General features: G+C 35.4%; 1 protein-coding gene across 3 annotated transcripts in view; it reads left to right on the forward strand.

Annotated features, from left to right (window-relative positions):
* SLC35F5 (solute carrier family 35 member F5) overlaps positions 1–26,196 on the forward strand; it is a 50,597-nt gene extending 24,401 nt beyond the window's left edge. The window contains exons 8-16 of one of the 3 annotated variants that reach the window (XM_036254533.1): positions 2,436–2,517; positions 3,226–3,313; positions 4,672–4,736; positions 6,686–6,790; positions 9,994–10,153; positions 15,039–15,129; positions 21,929–22,083; positions 22,839–22,932; positions 25,366–26,196. In XM_036254533.1, the coding sequence (XP_036110426.1) occupies positions 2,436–2,517; positions 3,226–3,313; positions 4,672–4,736; positions 6,686–6,790; positions 9,994–10,153; positions 15,039–15,129; positions 21,929–22,083; positions 22,839–22,914 (822 nt within the window). In that variant the 3' untranslated portion in view covers positions 22,915–22,932; positions 25,366–26,196. Of the gene's footprint in view, positions 1–2,435; positions 2,518–3,225; positions 3,314–4,671; positions 4,737–6,685; positions 6,791–7,432; positions 7,819–9,993; positions 10,154–15,038; positions 15,130–21,928; positions 22,084–22,838; positions 22,933–25,365 lie in introns of those variants that run through there. The other 2 variants (XR_004958683.1, XM_036254534.1) reach the window with 2 other exon arrangements.
* The last annotated feature ends 297 nt before the right edge of the window (positions 26,197–26,493 follow it).

The raw sequence follows: 26,493 nt of genomic DNA on the forward strand, positions 1-26,493 counted from the left end.
TTATGTTGGCTGTTGTCATTTTTTTATTTGACAATCTAAGGGAAAAGAAGTCAGTGCCCCTGACTAAATAGTCAGGTATTGCATATTTTAAAAATTCCTGCAGCACACTGGTTGAAAATCGCTGGGCTAATGTATTAGACAGTGCAGGTCAAAAGGAGTTAATGATTACTATATTTGCCAGTCCTCCTTTAATATCTTTTGTCTCATTAGGGCTTACGGTGTTTTAATTTTTTCTGTAAAATATAATTTAGGTCATAAAAGCTTTACCAAGAATACCTTTTATGGTAACTCAAAAATAAATGACCACTCATGAATTAATTATTATATAAATTATTTGCAATAGATTAAGTATGAGTAAGTGGTTGTCCTTAACTCTGGAGTAATGAAAGGAAACATTGTAAAGATAATTTTTTATTACAGGGTAATTGAGATGGGTCTTTTTTGTGATGAGGGTACTATGGGTTTGAGAGCCAAAGAATGGAGTTTTAAGAGAAGTGGAGAATGGGAAGATCTTTCTGGAAAGACTTCATAGCTAATGATAAGTTGTAATGATATTTGAATGTTTTGTTTTTATTTTTTTATCTTGCATTGGCAGAGACTAGTGAGAGTGTTTGGAAAATGAGCACAATATTTAAGCATTAAAGTGGTAAGGAAAGTGGGTCAAGAAAGCTAATTATCACCCAGTGAGCGTTATCTCTTCTTGCAGAAATTCTCCAAAAGATAATTAAGGCCAGAATCTTTAGCCTCTTTTCTAGCACTTCAATTACAGATAAACTGTGGCCTCTGTTGTCATATAAGTTTGATATTGACCATCTCACCTATTGCTACTTTATTTTCTTATTTAGGTAGTCAAGTGAAATTATCTAGTTAGGTGTTGCATGTTTTAAAAATTCTTGTAATGCATTGGTTGAAAGTCACTGATCTAGGCAGTCAGAAGACTACAGGTAGAATCAGAATAATTTGCCATAGTTTCATCCTGGCTTTAGCCTTAAGGTACAGTTTAGACTGAATGGAAACTACTAGTCTCTCAGCTATCTGCTAGCTTTTAGCAGTGCTCTAAAATCACGTGTCTGTGCTGCTTCATTGAAATGATATGTAAATGCTAATAATTATACTACTCACATAACAAGTTCTGAGAGAAATTAAGAGATGTCCCTCCCTTTGTGGAGACAATACATTCTTCACTTGAATATGATTATCCAGTCAAAGTTTAAGTAACAGAGATGCCAAAAACAGATAAATAGTTAATTTACTTTGATTCATCAATCTGCTTCTTAGTATATATGTTAGTGACATGCATATATATATGCCTCAGGAGGCATACACTAAAATGTTCATAGCAGCATTGTTGTTGTTTTTTAAATGTTTTTATTGATTTTAGAGAGGAAGGGAGAGGGAGAGAGAGAGAAACATCAATGAGAGAGAAATATCAATTGGCTGCCTCCTGTACGCCCCCTACTGGGGACTGAGCCTGTAACCTGGGTATGTGCCTTGAATGGCAATCGAACCAATGACCCCTTCATGCATGGGACAGTGCTCATTCCACTGAGGCACACCTGTTGGGCCATATTAGCATTGTTTGAAATAGTTAAGAAGTATCCATCAACAGAAAAATGGATGAATTGTGGTAATATGCATTAGAATATTAGATAACGGTGAGAATAAATGAACTTTGGGTACACACACATGCAAGACATACACACACACGTACCAGGCTTCATCGAAAGAGGTCTTAGTTCTTATTTTATAGATCAAAGGAGGCACCGGGTTGGGAATATAAGAATATCCTAGCCCACATGTGCACAGGGAAGAAAGAAGAAAATAGAATTCTTATTGCTAGAAAACTTCCTTTAATTATGATGTCTAAAGTTGTGAGCACTCTTCGTATTGTGTCTCCAAACTGAGAATCAGACAATCACAATTCCAGTAAATTCACAATTTTCTTGGACATTTTTACATTTCCAAAGTGAATATAGCCTTTTATCTAGCAATGTAGCTAGGTAGCTGATTTCCATCCATCCCCATAGGCATCATCTTGTTCATTTCTCATCGTGCTGTGTTAGTTTGTACATATTTAATGTTTGAAAATTTTTCCCAACTTAAATTTGATTTATATAAACTTAATAGAGTGCTAGCAGTGCTTGGATAAAGAAAATTTAAAGTTGATTTGATATGAAATTGTATCCTCATTTTTAAAAAGACCTGAATGCTAATTTTTAATCAACTATTGTTAACTTTTAAGGGAAAAGACCTTCGTTTTGATTATAAATGTTTGTCCTCTTTTTGGACATGTGATTTTTCAATACAAAGCAGAGTTTAAAACCTATCATGATAACTGTGTTTAGGGGAAGATAAAGGGGGGGGGGACTATAAATTGTCATGGCAAATATAAACATGCCATCCATTAGGTTTCACTTTGTTTTCTGTTTCTTCAGTGGTTTTTGGCAAATTTGTCATATCAAGAAGCACTTTCAGACACACAAGTGGCTATTGTTAATATTTTGTCCTCAACTTCTGGTAAGAAATGTATCTTCAAATTCTGTATTATGAATTGAGATCTATTTCTAATATGTATATATACATATACACACATCTTTATCTTATAAATTATTTCATTTGTTCTCATTACATTAGTGTATTGTAACTACTTCATCTTTATAGTTTTATGTTATAGCCTTGTGCTGTTTATATTTCTAACAAATAATTGACAGTATTTTTTATACCAATATGACAGCTCTTTTTATTACAGTTGTTTTATCTTTTACATATTCTTTCCAAAGATCTTTTTCTAGACCCTTTTGTTAAATGTAATTGCTTTTCTTAAAACTGTAATTTACCCTATGAAAGGTGTTTTTATTTTTAAAATTGAATCACTATTTAATTCTAGAAGATAACAGTGTTTTGAAGCTGTAAAAATAACTTTAGCACACAAGCTTGATTGTGACGAGGTCAGAGTGTTACTCTGAATGCTCAGATTAACTCTCTTATTCATTAAAAAAAGGACTATACTTGATCTGTATTGTTGAAATAAACATGGTTTAGTGTGGGGGCTGTTTTGTTTATGATACTTGAACATTTTAGCCTAGGTAACTGCAGTCTTATTCTACTTACAAATGACAAAAGTTAGTATACTAGTTAGGTGTATAATTTACTTATTTAAATAATAAAATTGATAGTAAATAATGCGGACAGTATTTAAACCAGTGTATCTTTTTCTCTCCATAGGACTTTTTACCTTAATCCTTGCTGCAGTGTTTCCAAGTAACAGTGGAGATCGATTTACTCTTTCTAAACTATTAGCTGTAATATTAAGGTAAGAATCTAGTGTAATAGCTGTTTTACTCTGTTTAAAAATACAATGTTTAAAATATTTTTGGTAGTGAGAGAGGATAATTTATTATAGTCAACTGTAGAGGCAAAGAAAGATGAGGATAGAAGAAAGTTTTAAATGGACGTTATACTACTCAGCCCAGTGTCACATTCTAGACTAGTTTTCTAAACCTTCCTGAGGTGGGTAACCTGAGGGTAGGGCTCCAAGGCATCTTTGGTTCCCATTCATACGACTTCAGCCTTACTAAGTATTGTACTGATGTTCACACTTAAGTTAATGTGGTAACTTAATGCTCATAATCTTTCACGTTTCCATTTTCTTTTCTTAAAACAAGTTCCCCTTTTTGTTTGTGTCTTGGTTTTTACTTCTCCCGTTTCTGGAAATCTATCATGCAGTCTTCTCTGATTGTCTCAGCCTCAGTCTTTCATTTATATTCTGTATAATTTACTTGGAAATTTTGTATTACTGTATAGGATCAATATTGTCAATACTATATTTGAGTCTTTTATTTTGATTTTGCTTTGTGTATGTCTTTGTATCTTCCCTATGAGATTTTAAACCCTTCAAGGCCAGAACCTTTGTGTCACCAAAGACCTCACATGGGGCTTTGCTCACCAACAGTACTCAAAAAAGATGTGTTGGTTTGATAAGGCTATTGTTTTTGTGAGAGAATATGAGAAATCAGAGAATGTAGCAGAATGACTTAATGAAGAGATTAGTATTAGATATCAGTTAGGTTTGAATCACAACTCTGCCCTGTGTCCCTCAGCATTTCCCTTAAACTCTCTGGGAGGACTCCCTAGATCTCAGCTATGTGATTTTTGTTAAGTACTTCCTCTTTTTGCTTAGTTTTCTTATGTGGAAAGTGGAAATGGTAATAACAATAATACCTTCCTTATAAGGTGATATTGTGCATTTTGTGTGGATTAAATGAGCTAATACTATAGCTCTTATATGATACTGATGATAATGTTAGATATTGCCCTGGCTGGGTGGCTCATTTGGTTGGAGCATCGTCCCTTACACCAAAAGGTTGCAGGTTCATTGCTTGGTCAGGGCACGTACCTAAGGCTGCAGGTTCAACTCCCAGGGGTGCGTATAGGAGGCAATTGATCGATGTTTCTCTCTCACATCAATATCTTTTTCTCCCCCACGCCCCCAAATCAATAACTATATCCTCAAGGATAAAAAAATTGTTAGATATTAATTAAATCATAAATTATTTAACAGTTTTACCCCAAAATTAATCTTGATCACTTATAAATAATTTTTATCTTTATGATTAGTCCTTTTAAGGGATTTATTATTTTGCTCACCAATAATAACTCTTATTCTCATAGCATTGGAGGTGTTGTACTGGTAAACCTGTCAGGGTCTGAAAAATCTGCTGGAAGAAATACAATAGGTAAGTATCTGATGCTGCATTCTTAGAGTATGCAAGAAAATTTTGTCCATATCATCATCACACACCCACACAGAGGGTGGGCACTAACAGCCTTTTTAAAAATCATTTTCTTGGAGATAATGTTAAAAAATTTAAAAATATTTCACAGAATTCTTATATAGCCTTCACCCAGATTTGCTGTGAGCTATATATATAACTACAGTACAGTTATACAAGTTAGGAGTTAACATTGATTAGAATTATATTATCTAGTCTGTAGTCCCTTTCCAGCTTCACCATTTTCCCCACCAATGTTCTTTTTCTGATCCAGAATCATCACTTGTGCATTTTACGTGTCATGTCTCCTTAGTTTCCTTTAATCTAGATACCCCTCAGTTTTCTTTTTGTCTTTCATAACCTTTAACATTTTTGAAGGATACTGTTCAGTTGTTTTGTTGAATGTCCCTCAGTTTGGGTTTTACTGATATTTCCTCATGGTTAAATTTATGTTGTACCTTTTTGGAAAGAATACCATGAAAGTGATATGTTCTGATCAGGACATTGTATCAGAAGACACATTGTTGATTTAACTAGTGATGTTACTAATGATGTTAATCTTAAGGTACTATCTGCCTGGTTTGTCCCTTGCTTTTGATCCATTGTTTAGATTTACAAAAAAAGTTAATCAGAACCCAGCTTAATGGTTTTACTCTGGACACTTCAGATATTTGAAGTTTATTTAATAGAATATTTCTAAACTATTTCTAGTTAATATCCAGTGAGTTGTCTTAAATTGCCTCACTTCTTTCTTACCTACAACAGTTTCGTATGTGTAAAACAATGTACGTATTTGTTGCATGTGAGAGATTTTGTTGACAGGTTTTCCCATTGCTGTTTTTAGAAGTTTGATAATAAACATATTTAATAAAACATTGGACTTCTGGATAATTGATTAAAGTATTGAATATGGTCACTTGGCAGATAAGACATTATTTGGCTGTTTTTAAAAGCTTACTTAAATGTTTTTGAGAATGAGTTACTACATTAAAGAGGATCGATATTTATTATGCATGTACTGTGAGCCCTACTTAATTAGATCGTTTGAAACATTAAAAAGTCTAAATTTGTGTTTGTAGTTTTCAAAGAATTCTTGATTGTAATCAGTAGATGAGATTTACAAAATGAAGCCACTAGAGGATAAAATTATACTACATTTAACTATAGTAAGTATTAATAAATTCAGCAGAGGAGAAAGAAGATGCTTTGTGGCAGAGATGCGAGTTTAACAGGACCTTGAAGTTAATAGTAGAATATATATTGAAAATGACACACGGCCCTGGCCATTTTGGCTCAGTAGTTAGAGCATCGGCCCATGGACCAAAGAGTCCGATCAAGGGCATGTGACTCGGTTGTGGTTCATCCCCAGCCCTGCTTGGGTTGTGTGTGGGAAGCAACTGGTCAGTGTTTCTCTATCACATCGATGTTTCTCTCTGTCTTTCTCTCCCTTTCTCCCTCCCACTCTGTCTAATGATAAACGGAAAAATATCCTCAGGTAGGAATTTAAAAAAAAAAAAGACACATGGCAGTGGGGAGAGCAATATAAGCAACAGCTTAGAGAGGGAAAGAGGCATCGTTAAAGTTGAATGGTGTCAGGTGGCAAAATTGTTTCTGTAGGGGAGACAGGAAGTCTACATTTCAAAATTTAAAAACAGTGTTACTTATATGAATTTTAGTATCATAACATATATAAGTGTTTGTTTAGATCATTGAGGTGAATGTTTTTGCATTTATTTGTTTACACATTAAATGCCTTTCTATACTCCTGGAGGACAAAGATGGGGTGAGCTGTACTTTTCTTATTTGTACACTCATTTCTTGGAATGGGATCTGACACATTGTTAGATTTTAATAAGTGTGGGTTGAATTAGTTGATGAACAGATGCTTTAAATCATTATGTTGATCTTTACAGGTTCCATTTGGTCTCTTGTTGGAGCCCTGCTCTATGCTGTCTATATTGTTATGATTAAGAGAAAAGTAGACAGAGAAGATAAGTTGGATATTCCAATGTTCTTTGGTAAGAATATGTTTAACTTGTGAGGCTTGTTACTCTGAATGATTAACTTAGGGTTTCGTTTTTGGTTTTTGGAGGGAATAGAAAAGGCTTCCCCTCCTGCATATGATTCTTTAAAAACTTCAGATTTTAAAGATTATGAAGTCCAAACTCAATGTTTTTCTCTTACCCTATCCTGCATAGTTGTGTACCTATGAGGGATTGTCCATTTCCTCAAAGTGAAGTAAAGAAAGAAATTCCTTTTAACGCCTTTTTTGTATTAATATCTTCAGCCTGCGAATCAGATATTTTCTTCATTAGTATGACAGAATCATGCTATTATGAGCAAGTGAGTGTATACCTGTTATACATTTTGCCAATTTTGAATCGTCGGAAGCATAGGATTGGGGAAACTGTCCCAAATATATGTTTAATACTGTTCCAGTCTGTGTACTTATTTTCATTAACAACTGTGGGCCATTTAAGGTTTTTCATTTTTATTTTATCTTTAGAAATCAGACTCTTATATGACATAGATTTTTCAAATTATCCAATTATAGTTTCTGGCATCCATTTTTAATTTTGGTAAATAAAATACCTTATATGATTTATAAATTTTCTTTTGCCAAAAATCAGCTCAGTAAAAAAAACTTGTCTTGTCTGTAGGATATCTGTGGATATCTTTCAAAAGATGTCGGAATACCATAGATAAAGAAGCCTGGTGATGAGGGTTCAGAGTACAGCTTAACAGGGAATCAGGAGACCTGAAATATAACTGTTATAACTTCATTTATCTCATACTCATCTGAAAAATGAGGAAATTGGACTAGATGAATAGCTTCCAAGCTGATTTACAAAGGATCCTGGGAAGGTTGGTAGGACACGGAGTTGTATGTGTGGGTCTGCTTCTTGGACTCCTTTGCTGCTTCAGCTGGAACAACTCTGCTTTGTTGGGCTTTTTGCATTATCATTTAAGTTGTAGAAAATATTTTTATTCTAAAAGCAGTTTGATTCTCTTTACCTAAGATTAACAAAAATAAAACGTTTGAAAAGCTACCAAACTGAGTGATCACTCAAGTTCCTTTTAAGTATAGAATTCAATAAATATACCTTAAGTATGATGATCATTTTAATGTCTTATTTTAGAGTCATAGAAAATTTCATATGTAATGGGATGAAATGCTAGTGTGTGTGTGTGTGTGTGTGTGTGTGTGTTTTAAGATTGTCAACTTTCAAGAAAAATTGCTTAATTTAATAGAGTGTACATAGATATGTAACTTGATTGGTCTTCTTCATATGTGATATGGAAAGCAATATTGATTTGACCTGAGCTTTAGAGTGGACAGGATTAGAAAAGAAGAGTCATGATCGGCACATGGAGGGTTCCTCAGGCCTGGGGAAGTGAGAGCGTGGCAGGGACAGTGAGTAGGTCTGTGTGGTTGTGCTGAAGGGTTCACTTTAGGCAAGAGCAGGAAAGTATGTAGACCAGATTCTGGAGGGTCTGGAGAATAAATGAAACAATTTGTAGGACCAAACATTCTTAATTTATGTGGGATTTCATAGACTTGATAGTTCAGGGACCAGAACATAGATTTGGCTCTTGATAATACCAAATTTTGGCATTTTAATTACAGTTTTTTAATGTTATGCAAGCCTTTTAGATCATGAATCCCTTCTGTGTATATGTCCTTTTGTTTGATTTTATTTTTATCACTAGATGTCTTAAATCATCCATCTGGGTTTCATAGATGCAGGATAGGATTTAGTGTGGATGATTTATTGGGGGGGGGGGGATGGGCAGTGCTCTGTAGGAAAAACTGGCAAGGGAAGTGAGAGAGCAGGTGTGGGAGGCAGTGGCAATGTCTGGGCACTCCTCAGGATGGGCTGCCTTGTGAGCGCTGCCCCTGGCTGCCGAGGGTACAGGGTCAGCAGGGTGGGAACTTCCTGGGCAGAGCAGACTTGTTTGCTGTCCAAGGCAGTTCTTTAGAGAAGGTGGTAGCTTTAAGACTTTAGCAGCAGATAGACTGTGGGTGTTCCAGTCTTGTTTAGATTTAACTGGGCATCCTAAATATTAGTTTATTATTTAGCAGCCGTATAAAATATGCATGTACTATAATTTAACTTTTTTTAATAAAAGCGCTATAGTTACCTCATGGATTCCATAGTGGATCCACAGAAAGTGTAATAAAAATTACTATAAAATTATAGTTTTTTCTTTATAGTCTTTACTACATAGTCTTTCATGTATATAGTCATATATAAACTCACATTTTTATAACAATAATAGCAACCTTTATTAACTGTGTGTTTTTTGACAGGTACTGTGCTATAATTTGTTTTATCTAATCTTTTTAATAACCTAATTATATACTATTTTACACTATAGACTAGAAAACTGAGACTTAAAAGAGGTTCTGTTCTTGCCTCAGGTTTACACTACTCATGAACGGTAGAGCTGGGAGCAGAGCCAGGGTGATCAGACTGCAGCACATACTTCTAACCACTAAGCATTACAGCCTTCCTTATAAGTAGTCTGTGCTTAGTTCATATACTGAATAGGTATTTGTGTATGTGTTATCTCACCAAGTAGCTAATGAGCTCTGGGAAGGTGGGAACCAAGAATTGTATCCTTTATTGGGCCCTTCCTCCATTATTCCTAGTATAGCATATGAGCTTTAAACATAACTATGAGTTGAATCAGAGAACAAACTCTGCAATTCCTTAATAATTAATTTAGGTTTGAATATACAAACAGACACACATACACCAGTTATTTCTTTAACTTCTAGGATAATACAGGGTGGGACAAAAGTAGGTTTACAGTTGTTTGTATGGAAAATAATGCAGTAATTAATAAATACTAATTCAAGAATAAATTCTATTTTATATACTCACAACAATAAACTTACTTTTGCCCCATCCTGTATATTATTTACTGCTAAACTTAACTCTTTTTTTTGAATTGTTGTAAGTGGTTTATTCTGCAATGGTTGCTCCCTGCAATGTAGACATTTGAACCTTGAAGATTCAGTGATCACCAATTACTTGATCCAGTTTTTTTCTGTATTGAGTTATCCACAGGACTGACTTCAAAACAAATAAACAGAAGTTCCATTTAAGGGAATCTGTTGGAGCCCTTTGTACAAAATCTGTTTTCTAAGTATAGAGTTATAAGTTTGAAAAATTTAAATCACTGAAACTAACTTTTTCTCTTCATACATGTTTAGGTTTCGTAGGTCTGTTTAATCTGCTGCTCTTATGGCCAGGTTTCTTTTTACTTCATTATACTGGATTTGAGGACTTTGAATTTCCCAATAAAGTAGTATTAATGTGCATTATCATTAATGGCCTTATTGGAACAGTTCTCTCCGAGTTCCTGTGGTTGTGGTATGTACTATTTATTACCCTATGATTTATTAGTTATCAGTTCATGGACTTGTGGATAGTTTAAACATTTATGTTTCTTTTGTCTTCTGATGGCCCTTCCTGTGCATCTTATCACCCCACACACTTAACAATTTAATACAGTAACTCCATTACAGTAAGAGCTTTGGTTTTTAATTTTAACTTATCTATTGTATAGAGTAATGTTTTGCACATTAAAGGAACTCAGTAAATAGTTAATGAATGAATATAAATGATCTAAATTTGTAACGTGTTTTTGGAAGTATAGTGTTATACAAATGAAAGGTGTCATCTAATAGACATCTAAACTTGTAAGATGTATTTCCTAAGTATTAGTGACATTAGTTCTGAGTGAGATTCTGGGGACTTTGTTTAAGAGCCTTTGCTTATTTTAAAGACTTTGTCTCTGGTTGTTTATAGACTTTTTGTTTTGTTTATTCTCAGGACTTCATGTGCTTGAACCACATGTGTAAACCCTAAACTCTGATGAGATATGCTAACATACTTTGAAATGTTATAATATCTAATATGTTGAAATGTGATAATGATCCTCAAATAGTTAGAAGACAATATCATGTATGGAGTTTAAGAAACCTTTCACATATAGAACTTGGTACTTAATCCTGTTTCCACCTAGTAGGAACTTACAAAGAAACACAAATTGTACTTAAACTGCTGAGTGAATTTTATTACATGACAAGACTACTGACTAGTTTTCCTTTGTAAGTCTGCAACAGAAATGGCCTTTTGTATGAAGTCTTTATGCTCTGCCTATACTTCTTCCTCCTCCCCAGTTAAGGAAATATCTCTTATTTTCTTGATACCCTCAACACTCACTCTCTTTCATGTAGTACTTAAAGATTTACGTTATATTGTAATAACTTATGAACTTATCTTAAATTTCTTTGCTAATCTAAAACTCTGATTTAGAATTCATTTACTCATTTATTTTTTTCATCTTTCTTTACATGTATTTTAGGTGCTTACTTTTTTAACCAGAAAGAGTTGCATATTTTGCCCTGGCCAGTTTGGCTCAGCGGTTAGAGCATTGGCCCTCAGACCAGAAGGACCCAGGTTCAGTTCCTGATAAGGGCATGTACCTCGGTTGCAATCTGTTCCTGGCCCCAGTTGGGATTGTGTGGGTGGCAGCCAGTTGATGTGTCTCTCTTACATCAAGGCTTCTCTCTCTTCCTCCCTCTCCCCCTCCCCCTCTGTCTGAAGATAAATGCAAAAATGTCCTTGGGTGAGGATTTAAAAAAGAAAAGAGTTGCATATTTTATTTTATACATTAATATATATCTTTTCCCTTTGGTTCTCTTGTCCTATCACTTGTATTCTGTCATTTGTCTCTCTTCTTGATTCTGAGCAGATAAAACTACTTAGTGGTTGTATTCTGATTTAACTTAGTTGAATCATAGGAATTGTTGATCAGCCATTTTTTACTGTAGTTTGATATGGTTCAACCTCAAATGTGTGCTTTAAATAATTACACATTGTATTTTAATACAAGTTCATAGTCTGTAGATTTCTAAGTTTAGTTTAAATTGGAAATTTTCAAAGCAAAGCATTTTTACATATTTAAAAGAAATAATTAAATTTTTATTTGGATATTAGACTAAAGAAGGGATTATTTTGGTCCTTATTACATTATTATTACATTGAGACTCATAGTAAACATAGACTGTGCCACCTGCATATATTAAAATACTCTTAATTGAGATCTTTATTTATTTATTTATTTTAAATCCTCACCCAAGGACATTCTTCCATTTATCTTCAGATAGAGTGGGAGGGAAAGAGAGAGAAACACTGATTTGAGAGAGACACATCAATTAGTTGTCTCCTGCATGACCCCAACCAGGGCCAGGGACCGAATCACAACCGAGGTACATGCCCTTGACCAGAATCGAACCCATGATTCTTCAGTCTCCAGGTCGATGCTCCAACCGCTGAGCCAAACTGGCGAGAGTGAGAGCTTTATTTTTATTAATTAATATATACAATAGTTTCATTATGTTCAGCAGAATTTAATGTAGTAGGCTTTAAGGCCAATCAAATATGAGTTCTGACATGTAATCTCTCCATTATATGAGAGTTGGTAGTTTTCTCACTTGGAAAATTTTACATTTAAAGAAATAATAAATAGTATGTTCTAAAATATTTTATTCTTTTTATTTAACGTTTTTAAAATTAAAAGAGTAAAATATACAAAAGTGTATAAAAGGAAATCTCTGTTCTACCCCAAATTTCTATTCCTTTTTCTCAGAAGCAACCACTATCCACTTCTAAACCTTCTATAATATTTTCTATACATACAGAAATGTGTATCAGTCTCTGAGTTTTCCCCTCAATTGGTATTATTTTCAACACACAAACGGGAGCATACTGTGGATATTGTTCTGTACTTCTTTCCACAAGCTGTCTTGTCCGTTTTCACATAACAGCACTTAGATTCAATTCATTATTTAAAGCCTGTATTTTAAAATACTATAATCCATTATGTTACATAATGGATAGAACATATTCAACCAGTTTTTTATTGAGAGACATTTTAAGTTTCCAGTCTTTTGCTTTGTGAATAATACAGTATTGAATATTCTTATGTATGTCTTTGCATACATATATTATAGGATACATACCTTTAAGTGGAAAAGACTGAGTCAAACATGTAGACTTTACATTTTGATAGAGAATTACCATCTCATTCTCCACAGAAGGAACACAATTTATATTCCCTACTGTGTATTATGGGTGTTCATTATTGAATAGTTAAATTGGACACTGAAAATCATGTATTATGATCAAGCTATGTTTATCCTTACCTGGGATTGATTTTTCAGGACCTCAAGGTTTATTTTCCAGATACACTTCTACACTCAAGTGTTTAAGAGTACTTAACAGTAATAACTCAGTAGCAATAATGTTAATAAGTAATGAAACAAACATCTCCCTTAAATTCTAGGTATTTGTAACTCAAAACAACCATAACCAGCCTATCAAACTTTTTATGATTGTATTTTGCATTATAAATCTCTTAAGAACATATGCTGCATTAAAAAATATACATATTTAACTCCTAAACCCTCATTTCATAGAGCAGTTTATGAGTAGTGGGACCTACTAGTATTTGCATTCTCTTTACTGCAACTATAAGAACTAATTGTCCAGCCTCTATTGAATACTTCAAGTGACACTTTCAAGGGATAGCCTCTTTTATTGCAGGGCAGCATTATTTTTATTTTTATTTTTTTATCCTCACCCGAGAACATTTTTCCTTTTTTTTTTTTTGTTCAGATAGAGTGGGAGGGAGAGAGAGGACGAGAGAGAGAAAAACATTGACATGAAAGGGACACATTGAGTGGCTGCCTCCCGTATGACCCCAGCCAGGGCCAAGGACGAACTGCAACTGAGGTACGTGCCCTTGGCTGGAATCAAACCCACAACTCATTGGTCCGCAGGCCGACCCTCTAACCGCTAAGCCAAACCTGCCAGGGTAGGACAGTATTATTAATTCTAACATATACTGAACTAGAATTTGCTTGCCCATAATTTCCATGGGTCTGTAGTCCTAATTATATACATTATGGTCTCATCTTGGCCTATAATTCATTTTCTTCTTATATACCCAAATTATCAGTCTTTATAAAAGGCTCATCTATTTGGTATAATGCTTTCTTTTTTTTTCAATTAAACACAATTATATGCAGATTAATGTTTTTACATTTAAAACCAATATTGATAGTTTAAAGTAAAAATGAAATAATTGTTCAAGGTGAAAATAATACAGGATTTGGTTAGGACAATTGCAAGAAAAATGGAAAACAAGGAAATATTTTGTAGAAGTATCTGGAGAGTATTATGCTGAGCGAAATAAGCCAGTCAGAGAAAGACAAGTTCCACAAGATTTCACTTATTTGTAGAATATAATGAGCAAATAAGCTGATGAACAAAGTAGATCCAGAGCCATGGGAGTAGGAAACAGTCGGACAAACCTCAGAGGGAAGGGAGAAGGGGAGGGCAGGAAGAGATAAACCAAAGAACTTATATGCATATATGCATAACCAATGGACACAGCAGTGTGGTGAAGGTAGGGGGTAGGGAGGCAGTGGAGGGGAGGGAGCCTGGGGGGGGGGAGGCAGGGCGGGAAAGGAGGGATATCTATAATACTTTCAAGAATAAAGATAAATCTAAACAAAAAAATTCATGGACACAAACAACAGACAGGTGAAGGCCTGGGGTGGGAGATGGGTGAAGGGGGGTAAGGGGGAGGGATGGGGGACATCTGTAATACTCTCAACAATAAAATAAATTTAAAAACACACACAAAAAACTCAGTTTTTCTTTTTGATTCTAAGCCAAACCAAAAGAGCTACACACATCTAAAGACTTAATTCTCATGAGGTTGAGATGTTTTTGGTTTGATGACAGATTCACATGTTGGCTTATCACTTTAAGTCTGTGTTGAGAGGTGTTGTCCAACAGTTTAATAAAGCTGCCTGCTTTGTTAGCTGAGTATTATCATCACAGCTCTTTTGTCTGTTTTATTTAAAATTTTAAGGAAATATAAGCTACACATTCAAAGTTGAATATCTGTAAGCCGATCTTAAAAATAATGTAAAATACCTCAAAATTTTTATACTTATATATTTGGATTTTTAATATTGGAAAGTAAACCTTAAGATTTATCTTAGTAACTTTATTATTTATTGTATCTCTGTCCATCCTGGGCTTTTATTTTTGCTTTTGATCTTTCATCTATATTTTAGGATAGGTAGACATTGATCATTGTTGGGTTTTTTTTTTTTTTTTGGTCCTTTTACTTTTTAAATATGGAAATGTGTTTTTGTTTTTGTTTTTTCCTTTTTAGGGGCTGCTTTCTTACCTCATCATTGATAGGCACACTTGCACTAAGCCTTACAATACCTCTGTCCATAATAGCTGACATGTGTATGCAAAAGGTAAGGCAAACTGTTTATTAGATATTTAATGTACATTATTACAAACAGAGTTAATGAAAGTTAATAGATATGACTAAATTACAAGGGATATAGTCATGAACAGTACTTGATGCCTTCTTTCCCAAAATGCTTTCCTACACAGAGTTGTAAAACGTACTAAAAGAAATGGATAATTATTTCTTGCATTTTTAGCTTTTTAGTATTTTTATCTTCAGTTAAGCGCAGTATCTTCTTATGTATTCTCCAGTTTTGGAGCAGATTATGTTCTTTATGGTTTTTGGTAGGTCATTGGTATGGAGTAAGGGATACATTTTATCATAAAATAGTAGTGTTTTGATTTCTAAGATAAACTCCTTAATACTGCTAATAACTACTATAGATAAGAGAGGCATATGAGCAGTGTTGTTTCTAAGCAAATGCTCATTTCTATCTGAACTCAGCAGGGTAGGGGTTTCCTCCCTCCTCTGTGAAGTCCTGGTCTGGATATGGGGATCTTGTGATAAATAAATATTGGCAATATTGCAAACATTGCAGAAAACAGAATCTGTGTTCCTCCCAGCAGCCTGAGAGAGGAGTTTCTTCAGTGCTCCTAGGGGTTAACAGGAAGAAAAGAAATGTACCATTGGCTAATACGAAAAGATGTAATGTAGCCATGGATCATTCACGTCAATATTTTTAAGCTTTTAAGTAATAAAATGTGTGTGTGTATGGGGGGGGGGGCGATAATATAATTGGAAGAGGACATACTTGAAAGCCCAAAAGCTTATAATGTGTAGAAGTTATAATCAGATTTTGAAAGCTAATTTTCTTTAGATCTTTTTGCACTTTTCAGGATAAAAGCAAAACACTCTCAATTATATCTATTTATTTACTTTTTCTCTTTAAACTTATCTTTATTGTTGAATGTATTACAGAAGTCTCTCCTTTTTTCTCCCCTTGATCTCCTCTTCCTCACTCCCGTCCCCCTCCTGCCTTCCCCACACTACTGTCTGTGTCTATTGGTTATGCATATATGCATATAAGTTCTTTGGTTTCTCTCTTCCTGCCCTCTCTACCCTCTTCCCTTTGAGGTTCATCAATCTAACAACCAATTTGTACTTCTTAATCCTTCACCTTTTTCATCCAGCCCCCCTTCCACTTGGTAACCAACAAAAAGTTCTCTGTATCTATGAGTTTGTTTCTATTTTGCTTGCTCATTTTGTTTATAGATTCAATTGTTGATAGATATGTATTTATTGCCATTTTTATTGTTCATATTTTTTATCTTCTTCAAGAAGACCCGTCAACATTTCATATAATAACGGTTTGGTGGTAATGAACTCCTTTAGCTTTTTCTTGTCTGGGAAACTCTATATGGCCATCGATTCTAAATGATAGCTTTGCAGGATAGAGTAATCTGGTTGTAGAGCCTTACTTTTTATCACTTTAAACATTTCTTGCCACTCCCTTCTGGCCTTCAAAGTTTCTTTTGAGAAATCAGCTGACAGCCTTATGGGAGCTTCCTAGTAGGTAACTAACTAATTTTCCTTTGCTGCTTTTAAGATTCTTTCTTTGACTTGAACCTTTTGCATTTTGATGATGATGTGTCTTAGGTTGGACCTCTTTGGGTTCATGTTGGTTGGGACTCTGTGCTTCCTTCACATGGAAGTTCGTTTCCTTCACCAAGTTAGGTAAGTTTTCTGTCATTATTTTTTCAAATAGGTTTTCAATTTCTTGCTCGCTTTCTTCTCCTTCTGGCACCCCTATGATGCAAATGTTGGTACACTTGAGATTGTCCCACAGGCTCCTTATACTATCCTCATTTTTTGGATTTTTTTTTTTTGCTGTTCTGATTGGCTGTTTTCTGCTTCCTTATATTTCAATAGATGGATTGCTTCTTAGATTCACCTACTTTACTATTGATTCCCTATAAATTATTCTTTATTTCAGTTACTGCATCCATCATTTCTGACTGGTCCTTTATTATGCTCTTGAGGTCCTCATTAAGTTCCTTGACATTCTCATGAAGTTCCTTGAAATTCTCACTAAGTTCATTGAGCACCCTTATAAGCAGTGTTTTGAACTCTGCATCTGTTAGATTGCTTATCTTCATTTCTTTTAGTTCTTTTCCTGGAGTTTTGTTTTGTCCTTTCATTTGGGACATGTTTCTTTGTCTCCTCATTTTGGCTGCCTCCCTGTGTTTGTTTCTATGTATTAGGGATAGTTGCTGTATCCCCTGGGCTTCGTAGGGTGGCCTTTTGTTGTAGGTGTTCTGTAGGATCCAGTGGCACAGCCTCCCTGGTCACCCTAGCTGGGCCCTCGAGGTGCACCTCCCATGTGGCCTTTACACTTTTCTGTTGTAATTGAGGCTTGACAGCTGTTGGCACATCAGTAGGAGTGTTTTAATCAGGCTGATTTGTGCAAGGACTGGCTGTGCCCACTAACCACCAACCTCTGACTACCTTGGATGATCAGCTGTACAGGGGCCAACCACAGAGAGCAAGACTTACTTCATCAGTGCTCTGGTACCCACTGAGTCCATTCCTTGACTGTGTCACTTGTGGAGGTGATTGGGTGGTGGTGCTTCGATGTGGTCTGAAGTTGTCCACTGGGTGTGCTGGCTCTGGGACAAGGTCAGCCACTGCCTGTGTTCTACCCAGGGCCACCAGGCATAAGCTACAAAGCGATCTGCCAATGGCTGCTTCTTGTGCTGGGCTTGGAAATGCCCAACAAAGCTAAGCTGTGAACCAAGGCTGTCTGCTTTTAGTGCCAGGCCTGGGGCCACTTAGCAAGAGATATGGGGCTTGCTGTGGCCAGCTGCTGCTTGTTTGAGAGAATTTAGGAAAATCTGAAGCAGGAGCCGAAACAGGCCAGTCCTATGGTAAAGTCACTAGAAACAGTTTGGGTGGGCCTGAAAGTTGGGTGGTGCAGGGCCTCAGGGAATCACAAGGGCGGGGCAAACTGTGAACCAGGTTGCTGGACTCCCAGATACAGCGCATGTTTGCCAGCCTCATGGGGGAAGGGCTCACCAAAGGAACAAAGGCCTCCGCCAGCATGTCTGTCCAGGAGAAAACTGCCTCTCCAGCCCTCACCTTGATGCCAAACAACTCAGTTCTTCCCCGTATGTCTCTGGTGCCTTTCAAGCTGCCTCCCCCATGCTGGAGCCTGGAGGGAGCAAGTCCCAGTAAGTCCATGTGTGGGCCCTTTAAGAGGAACTGCCTGGGACTCCAGAAGACTTAGCCTTCCTCAGCCTCAGTTCCCCGCTGGTTTTTATAGGCAGAAGTGATGGGGACACTCTTCCTGGTACTGGAACCCTGAGCTGGGGGCCTGCTGAGGGACAGGGACCCCTTGGTCCTCAGGGAGGATCTTCACAGCTGAGGTGTTCCTCCTAATTTTTATCTGCCACATGTGGGGGTGGGACCAGCCCATCCACACCTCCGCCCCTCCTACCAGTCTCAATGTGGCTGCTTCTTTAATTTCATAGTTGTAGGACTTCCATTCAGCTCCATGTCAGGTGGTTCTGAAAGATGTTTGTTTTGTAGTTTAGTTACAATTTTGATCTCTCTTGTTTTTAATTCTGTACTGATCTTAACTTTGTTTTGTGGTTCAATAAATTCTTTTTTTTTTTTTAATCCTCACCACAGGATATTTTTCCATTGATTTTTAGATAGAGTGGAAGGGAGAGAGGGAGAAAGAGAGAAACATTGATGTGAGAAAGACATCCATTGGTTGCCTCCCACATGACCCCAACCAGGGCTGGGGATCGAATCTGCAACCCAGGTGTATGTGCCTTTGACCAGGAATTGTACCTGCAACCCTTCTTCGGCCCTCACGCTGACGCTCTAACCCCTAAGCCAAACCAGCCGGGGCAATAAATTCATATTTGTCATGGTTAAAACATGGAAATCTCCTTAATTGAGTATGTACCATGCATTTTCAAAGAATATGAATATTATAAAATATATATAACACTAGAGTTACACCTATTCGATTTTTTTACATTTGAATAATATCCAGGTCCTTCTACATCTTGGGGTCATAATCTTGAATATCAGCGAAAATTGTTGTAGTGAAACTGGGGAAGTGCTGCTTATTAAAGGATTTTGTAGACCTCTGTGAAATTGAACTCTAATGTACTGATATTTTGAAAACATCAGCTTCTGTAGATTTGAAAAATAAAAATTGAAGGTTAATTTTAAGAAATGTTTTAAAAAATGTCACAGAGGGTTGAATTTTATTAAATGATTTTATAACTTGTTTAATCAAATATTTTAAGATGAAGGCAGAAAGAAACACAAGAAAAGGGAAAATGTATATATATGTCATTGATTAGAAAAACATAACCAAATGGTCTTTTCTGGATTGTCTTTACATATATTATTAGTCAACTACTTGAATGGATGGGCTGAGTCTTGGGTGGGAATTGAGGGCAGGAAGATACCTTTTGGGAGAAGAAGCAGGGTATGCCTCAGAGCTGTACTAGAAAAGCATGATAGGACAACTTTTTTCATGGTTTTTTAAATTCTGCTAGCCAATCATGTTTATATATGGTTTCGGAAATTTTAGCATCTATTAACGATATTTATTGTGCTTAAAACAAATGATTATCTTAACCTATTTATAGTTGATATTTTGTGTAATAGGAATCTATCTGATGTATTCAGATTTATATTTAGATATATTTAGGAATCAGACTTTTTTATTTATATCGACAATTTTCTTTGTTAATAAATGTCCTCGTTTTAAAAAATTGTCTTCCTAGGTTCTTGGAAATCAAATAGGAAGTTTTTTGTTATGTGGCAACACACAACTTCATTAAAAGTGGAGTTTCTGCCTGGCCGGTGTGGTTCAGTGGTTGAGCGTTGACCCATGCACCAAGAGGTCGCCGGTTCAATTCCCAGTCAGGGCACATGCCCAGGTTGTGGGCCAAATTCCCAGTGTGGGGAGAGGGGGACATGCAGGAAGGGGCCAGTCGATGTTCTCTCTCATTGATGTTTCTATCTCTCTCTCCCTCTCCCTTCCTCTCTCAAAATCAATAAAGAAAAAAATAATAATTAGACTTTGCCTTTAAAAGTCCTCTAGGGTTTTACCTACCTAAAATTTACCTAATTTTATAAAGTCTGCTTTAATTTAGTTATAAAACAGGGTTTTTAGTTGAATATTTGTGAAATCATTTTATCAACTAGATGTACATTTTTACTCTCATCAGTCATAAGTTTTTCATACTTTTCTGGTCTTGGGTCATTTAAGTCATGAAGGCTTTGTATTTTCTCTTACTGACTGATCTTTCCTGGGCATTCTTAGGCTGACTCAGCCTGTGTATGTACCATACAAGCAGGATGTGCATGTTAGTTGTCAGTGATTACTCATGTGTTTTGCATTGTGAGTCTCTCATAAAAAACATTCTCACAAAACCCTCTTGCTCTAATGGTGCTGTGAAGTGAAATGGTATATGTTTGCCACCAGAGGGAGTCTTGCCTATGATTGGAAACTTCTTTTTTTCTACCCTTAAAGAGGGCAAGCAGCTTTTCTCCCTGTTTTAAAGCTTGGAGTTACTATTTTCCTCATTATTTTGAAAGCATACCTCCATTGTGTTGTAGCTAAGTCTCAAGTAAATCAGTGCAGGCTTCTTTAAGAGTTGTTTTTGATTTTAGTTGAATCTAGGTGGTACTGAAAGAGAAGAATGATCTTTTTTTTTGTAACTTTATGGCATCTCATTATTTTTAATTTTCTTGACAACCCTGATAAAATGATAGATTAACAGGTCTGACTTGATGATATCTGAGGGCTCTGCACCGCTGAGGCTTGTCTTGCTGTTTGTCTTCTCTGTCTCACATTTCTTAGTAAAAGTATTCCTTCCTATTTGTAGTTTTTATTTTTCTTAGTCATAATTTCCTTTTTAAAAAAAATTTTTTTCTTTATTGATTTTTAGAGAGAGAGTAAGGGAGAAGGAGAGAAAGATAGAAACATCTATGAAAGAGAACATTGATTGGCCGCTTCCTGCATGCCCCCACTGGGGATTGGGCCTGCAACCTGGGCATGAGCCCTGACCAGGAATCCAACTGGTGACCTCTTGGCGCATGGGTTGACGCTCAACCACTGAGCCACACTGGACGGGCATGATTTCCTTTTGATTTTTAAAAATTTGTTATTAGATATCAATCTCTTTTTAAATGTCAGGATTAAAGTTTGTTGCAAATTGTTAATAAAAGGTTTATAAAATTTGCAGTTAAGAGTTTTATCTGTTTTATGGGGTGGGGACTGGACATGGGGGTGGAGTTGTAAGAGGTCATAGAGGGGATAAATGGTCATTGAAAAAATAAAATAAAGAGTTTTATCTTTTTAAGACTGTCTAAAGAAAACTGTGAGAACACCATTAGAGCATAACAGAGTTCTTTTTAATAGGAGTTTTTATGATGATTCAGAAACTGAAGGGAGGGATCGATTTGAGATTAAGCAGTATAATCAGTAATGAAGAAATGGGCAGTGTGATCTGTAAGACAAAAGCTTAAAGGTTCATAATTCTGTTCTCAGCCATACCATGTCTAATAAGTGAAAAGCATGCCTTCCTGGCTTTTTTAAAGGCTGTTTTCGAGTGACAAATGTTTTTCTTGGTAATTTAAGCAAGTGGTTAATATGTTGAAGTCTTGAATTCGCATGTTTAATAATAATGTGCTTAGTAATGTGTTGTCAGTACTTAGTGTAATTATCTTGGTCCTTTAACTTATTCCTGCAACTTTTTATAAATGGAAAACTTACATTAAAGGGGAAAATTGTCTTCATGATAATTGTGGGGTTTTTTTTTCTCTCTCATTTTTAGGTGCAGTTTTCTTGGTTATTTTTTGCAGGTGCTATACCTGTATTTGTTTCATTTTTTATTGTAACTCTCCTATGCCATTATAATAATTGGGACCCTGTGATGGTAGGAATCAGAAGAATTTTTGCTTTTATATGCAGAAAACATCGAATTCAGAGGTAGGTTTAGCTACAACATAATTTTTAAAATTAATGTTTGCTAGATAAACTGGGAATCATATGCTGGCCTAACTTTTAGAGACTTTTGTGAAGAATTATTGAAAGATTACAATTTATATATGTTCTATGCCAGGTAAAATTACAATTATTTATTTAGATCCTTTGAGTGATGAGATAGTTTCTTCTTCACAACTACTTATTATAAAAAAATGTTTTTTTGTTGTCTTTTTTTGTTGCTGTTAATCCTCATCCAAGTATATTTTTTTCATTGATTTTTAGAGAGAGTAGAAGGGAGGGAGGAGGGAGAGAAACATAGATGCATGAGAGATGTACCAATTGATTGCTTCCCACACATGCCCTGATGGGTATGTGCCCTTGACCAGGAATCAAACCCATGACTCGTAGGTGTGTGGGCCAATGCTCCATGGAGCCACACCAACCAGGCCCCCCCTAGTGTTTGATTCACAGGTAAAATCAAAGTTCTTATTGGTCTGCTATAACAAATTTAAATGTAGAAAACTTTTATTGGTTTGAATAAAATTCAATAAAATATAACATTGCCTCAAATTTTCTTTTTCAATTTTTTTAAGAGAGAAAGCTTTCACATTCTGCTATAAAAAGAACTTGGGACAAGTTGTTGGGAAATTTTACCCTAATCTTAGTTCTGACCACACAACTTCAGCCATTTGTATGGATCATTTTAAAGGGTTCCTTTCAGCAATAAAGCTTTCTTTAAAAATTGTCTTCTTTAAAAGGGTTCCAGAAGACAGTGAACAGTGTGAGAGTCTTATTCCTATGCACAGTGTTTCTCAAGAGGATGGAGCTAGCTAGCTGTTGTCAGTCATCCAGGTTTGTATGTTGGCTAGCCTTAGTGGTGACTAAGGTTCTAATTCTTGTATTGCTTAGATACAGAATTGCATTTCCATAATTAGTTGTTTGAGAGGCAATATAGCTTAGATGCTAATGGACTCAAACTGCCTGGGTTTCGGTTCCAGCTTCTTCATGTGCTAGCTGTGTGACCTTATACAAGTTTCTTAACCTCTCTGTGCCTCTTTTTTCTTATTTGTGGAAATGGAATTACAGTAGAACCTCCCTCATAAGGTTGTTAGAAGTATTAAACACTTCATAAGTTCAAAGTACGTATGGTAATTAGTGCCTGACTCAAACTAAGTGATCCTAAGTTTTAACTACTTTATTCATGCTCAGGGTTATTACTTTACTTAATGATATACTATATAAACATATTTTTTCTTTGAGTATAAAATTCAGAAAAAATGTATCACTCTGGTGTACTTGTCTTTTTTTTTTTATCCTCGCCCGAGGACTTTTTTTTTTCCATTTATCTTCAGATAGAGTGGGAGGGAGAGATGGGGGGAAGAGAGAGAGAGAAACATCTATGTGAGAGAGACACACCGAGTGGTTGCCACCCACTGACCTCAACTAGGGCCAGGGACAAACTCCAACAGAGGTACATGCCCTTAGCGGGAACTGAACCCGGGACTCTCCGGTTCGCAGGCCAACGCTCTAACCGCTGAGCCAAACTGACAAGGGCCATTCAGTCTTTTTTTATGCATATGTGTGTTACTGTAACTTGACTTGCAAGTCTTTGGCACAGTGTATATCCTGATTCTCTGTCTATGCTTTTCACTTAACAATGTTTCAAGAAAATTTCCCCAGTTTTTAAAATTTAAGAAATATTTTTATATTTCTTACATGATAGAAAGAGTACGTTATATTTCCTGTTTTACTGAATGAATGCTTAAATATACCTGACATATATCTTTGTCAAGTACAAAAGTGATTATTTAGAATGAGAGATCACAGTAAGTTACTGAAATTCTGAAGATTCAGCCCCTTTCTTCTGAGATGATTTTAGGCAGTTTAGATCGAAATGTTTCCTGATTGCACCTGGGGTTCCTCTCCTCATCTAGAACACTGAGTAACTCCTGTCAACTCCTTGCAATCACACTGACCTTGAAGCTTAGGCAAATTCTTCATAGTAAATTCACATCTAAACTAAAGCTAATTGCCTTGGTTTTGTTTTTCTGTGATTGGTCATTTTTCCTGATACATGCCTATAGTTCAAAAGAGTTAGAGTTCCACAAGACTTCTTATACAAAGCAGCTAACCCTGCTCTTCACCATTTAGCCTGCTTTCATTCTTTCCCATTCTCAGGAATCACTTTAAATCTACATGCTTGTACTTCTATATCCTGCTTTCTCAGTTTTAGGCATATTTAGTTGATTTCCCACTATGGCAAATGAGGATAGATTGCTTTCAAGTGTCCCCCTCCTCTGCTCCCACCCCACTTGCCTATTTGCCAAGCATTGTTTTTGCATAATTTTGGATAGATTATAATCAGTATTTACATTGTTAGGACTGAACAAATGTTGCTTTTACCTGAGCCCTATAGGATTGTGCTTGGCATTTCCCCAATCCAGAGACCCTTTGTTTCTACTTTTTTGGGGGGAATAAACCTCACATTGTCTTCTGGGATAGAGCATAGGCACCCACTGTGAAAAATAAGAGGAGGGGATCTAAGTGTCTAACTGCTTTTCCTATAAAATGTGCACCAATCTGCTTGTTTTCAATACTGTGTCTTCACTTTAGAACATTATCTGGTCATATTTCTCCATTGCAAGCTAAGAATTAGCACTCTATTTTTTGTTTGTTTCTACTCTTCTCTTTGTCCATGTTTATTTCTTTTAAAAAATCCCTTTATTGTCTTTTTACTAAGGTTTTAGGGACAGAGTGGAACTAATATGTGTTTATTTGCCATCTTTAAATTTTAAAAAGTACACATAGTTATTCTTTAAAGGTTTTTATTGATATAACATATGCATTTTCCCTCCCTAGTATGTTGAACATTATTTCTATATTCATGCCCATATCCACCCCACACAAAGTTTCAATATTTTTGGAAGTGAGAGCTGGATAAAGGGGAACTAGTGAAGACTAAAGAAAATGGACTACAATAAAGTAGGACAGGTTAGGCAGGAGTCTGTCTCAACTGGAGTAATGGTGAAATACACCATGATTAAACTTACCACATGATCTTTAAGTAGTATTGGATGTCAGCCTTTGACATTGCTATAGAACTCACTTTCATGAGTTCTCAAGACTCACTTCAAGTTCAAATATCCAGTTATATAAACTATATATATTGTATTTGATATATATTTCAATGTTAAGATAATTTGCTTTTTGAAATATAAACTATAGAAAATGAAAACTATGGTAGTTGCTATCTAATGATGATTCTGTGTTTGTTTTTATTTTCAGCTTGACAGTGGAACATTATATAGCGAAGAGACAATCTCTTGCAAGTCTTTGGAGAACAATGTTTCAGTGCCTAGTCTAAAAAATAACAGTTTCAGTTCTTTGGAACTCTAAAATATATTTTCCTCATATCAGTGTTCTTCATTTTCATAATGAAGTACTTTGCTATGTGGCTATGTACATATCACTACAGTTATAGGAAGTTTCCATCCACAGTCCATCTAAAGGACAACCTTGCCTTATGCATCTCCAGGAATTCAGCTGATGAAGTAATCTGAACTAATCAAGGGATAAAATCTTAATGTCTGGAGACTTTATCATCATATACTGTTTGTTAAATGCTGGACTATATCATGAAAATGTTTTCAAGAAATCGTTTAGTATGTAGATCAGTGTTTCTTACAGGTAAAATGTTAAATTAAGTTGCCTATAATAGGTACAGATTATATTTTTGAGTTTTGTAGAATATTGCAAATTAACACAAAAAATGTTTAATTTATGTAACAAGTATATTCGTGCAAATTTGGTTAGACTCCAGAAAGAATATTTGAGAAAAGATCTGGTTCACTTACACCACATATACTGTATTATCTTTTCATAGCATTAGGTGCCTTGTATTTTTGATCTGTGACAAACCATGACAAATTTTTAAAGGGGAAATATTGTAAAATGAAGAATCATGTATTTCTAAAGGCTGTATTGCTGTAAATTTGATTGATAAAGCTCTGCTTAATTTAGAGTTTTGAAGAAATATTCTCTTCAATTATGACATTTTCATAATGGAATGATTTAAATTGAAGTGATAAAGAGTATTATTAAAATAAAATGTTTATATATATTTGTGTACTATAGATTTATCACTTGGTTTCTGATTTTTTTTTTTTTTTTTTACATATAAATGTGCCAAATTACTATAGAACTGGATGCCTCTTCTTTATATAATTCTAGTTGTTTTTTTTTTTTAAATAATTTTTAATGGGTAAAATACCAAAGAAGGAAGGCAAGCAGACATTCTACTTTATTTATTTATTTTTTTTAATTTAATTTTTTGAGAGAAAAGGCAGAAGTTTATTACTTTCCCCACCGTCAGGGAAAGGACCCATGCATTGACGGGCAATACAAGGGCAGGGA

This window comes from Molossus molossus, unplaced genomic scaffold, assembly GCF_014108415.1.
Source record: "Molossus molossus isolate mMolMol1 unplaced genomic scaffold, mMolMol1.p scaffold_m16_p_11, whole genome shotgun sequence".
Lineage (NCBI taxonomy): Eukaryota > Metazoa > Chordata > Mammalia > Chiroptera > Molossidae > Molossus > Molossus molossus.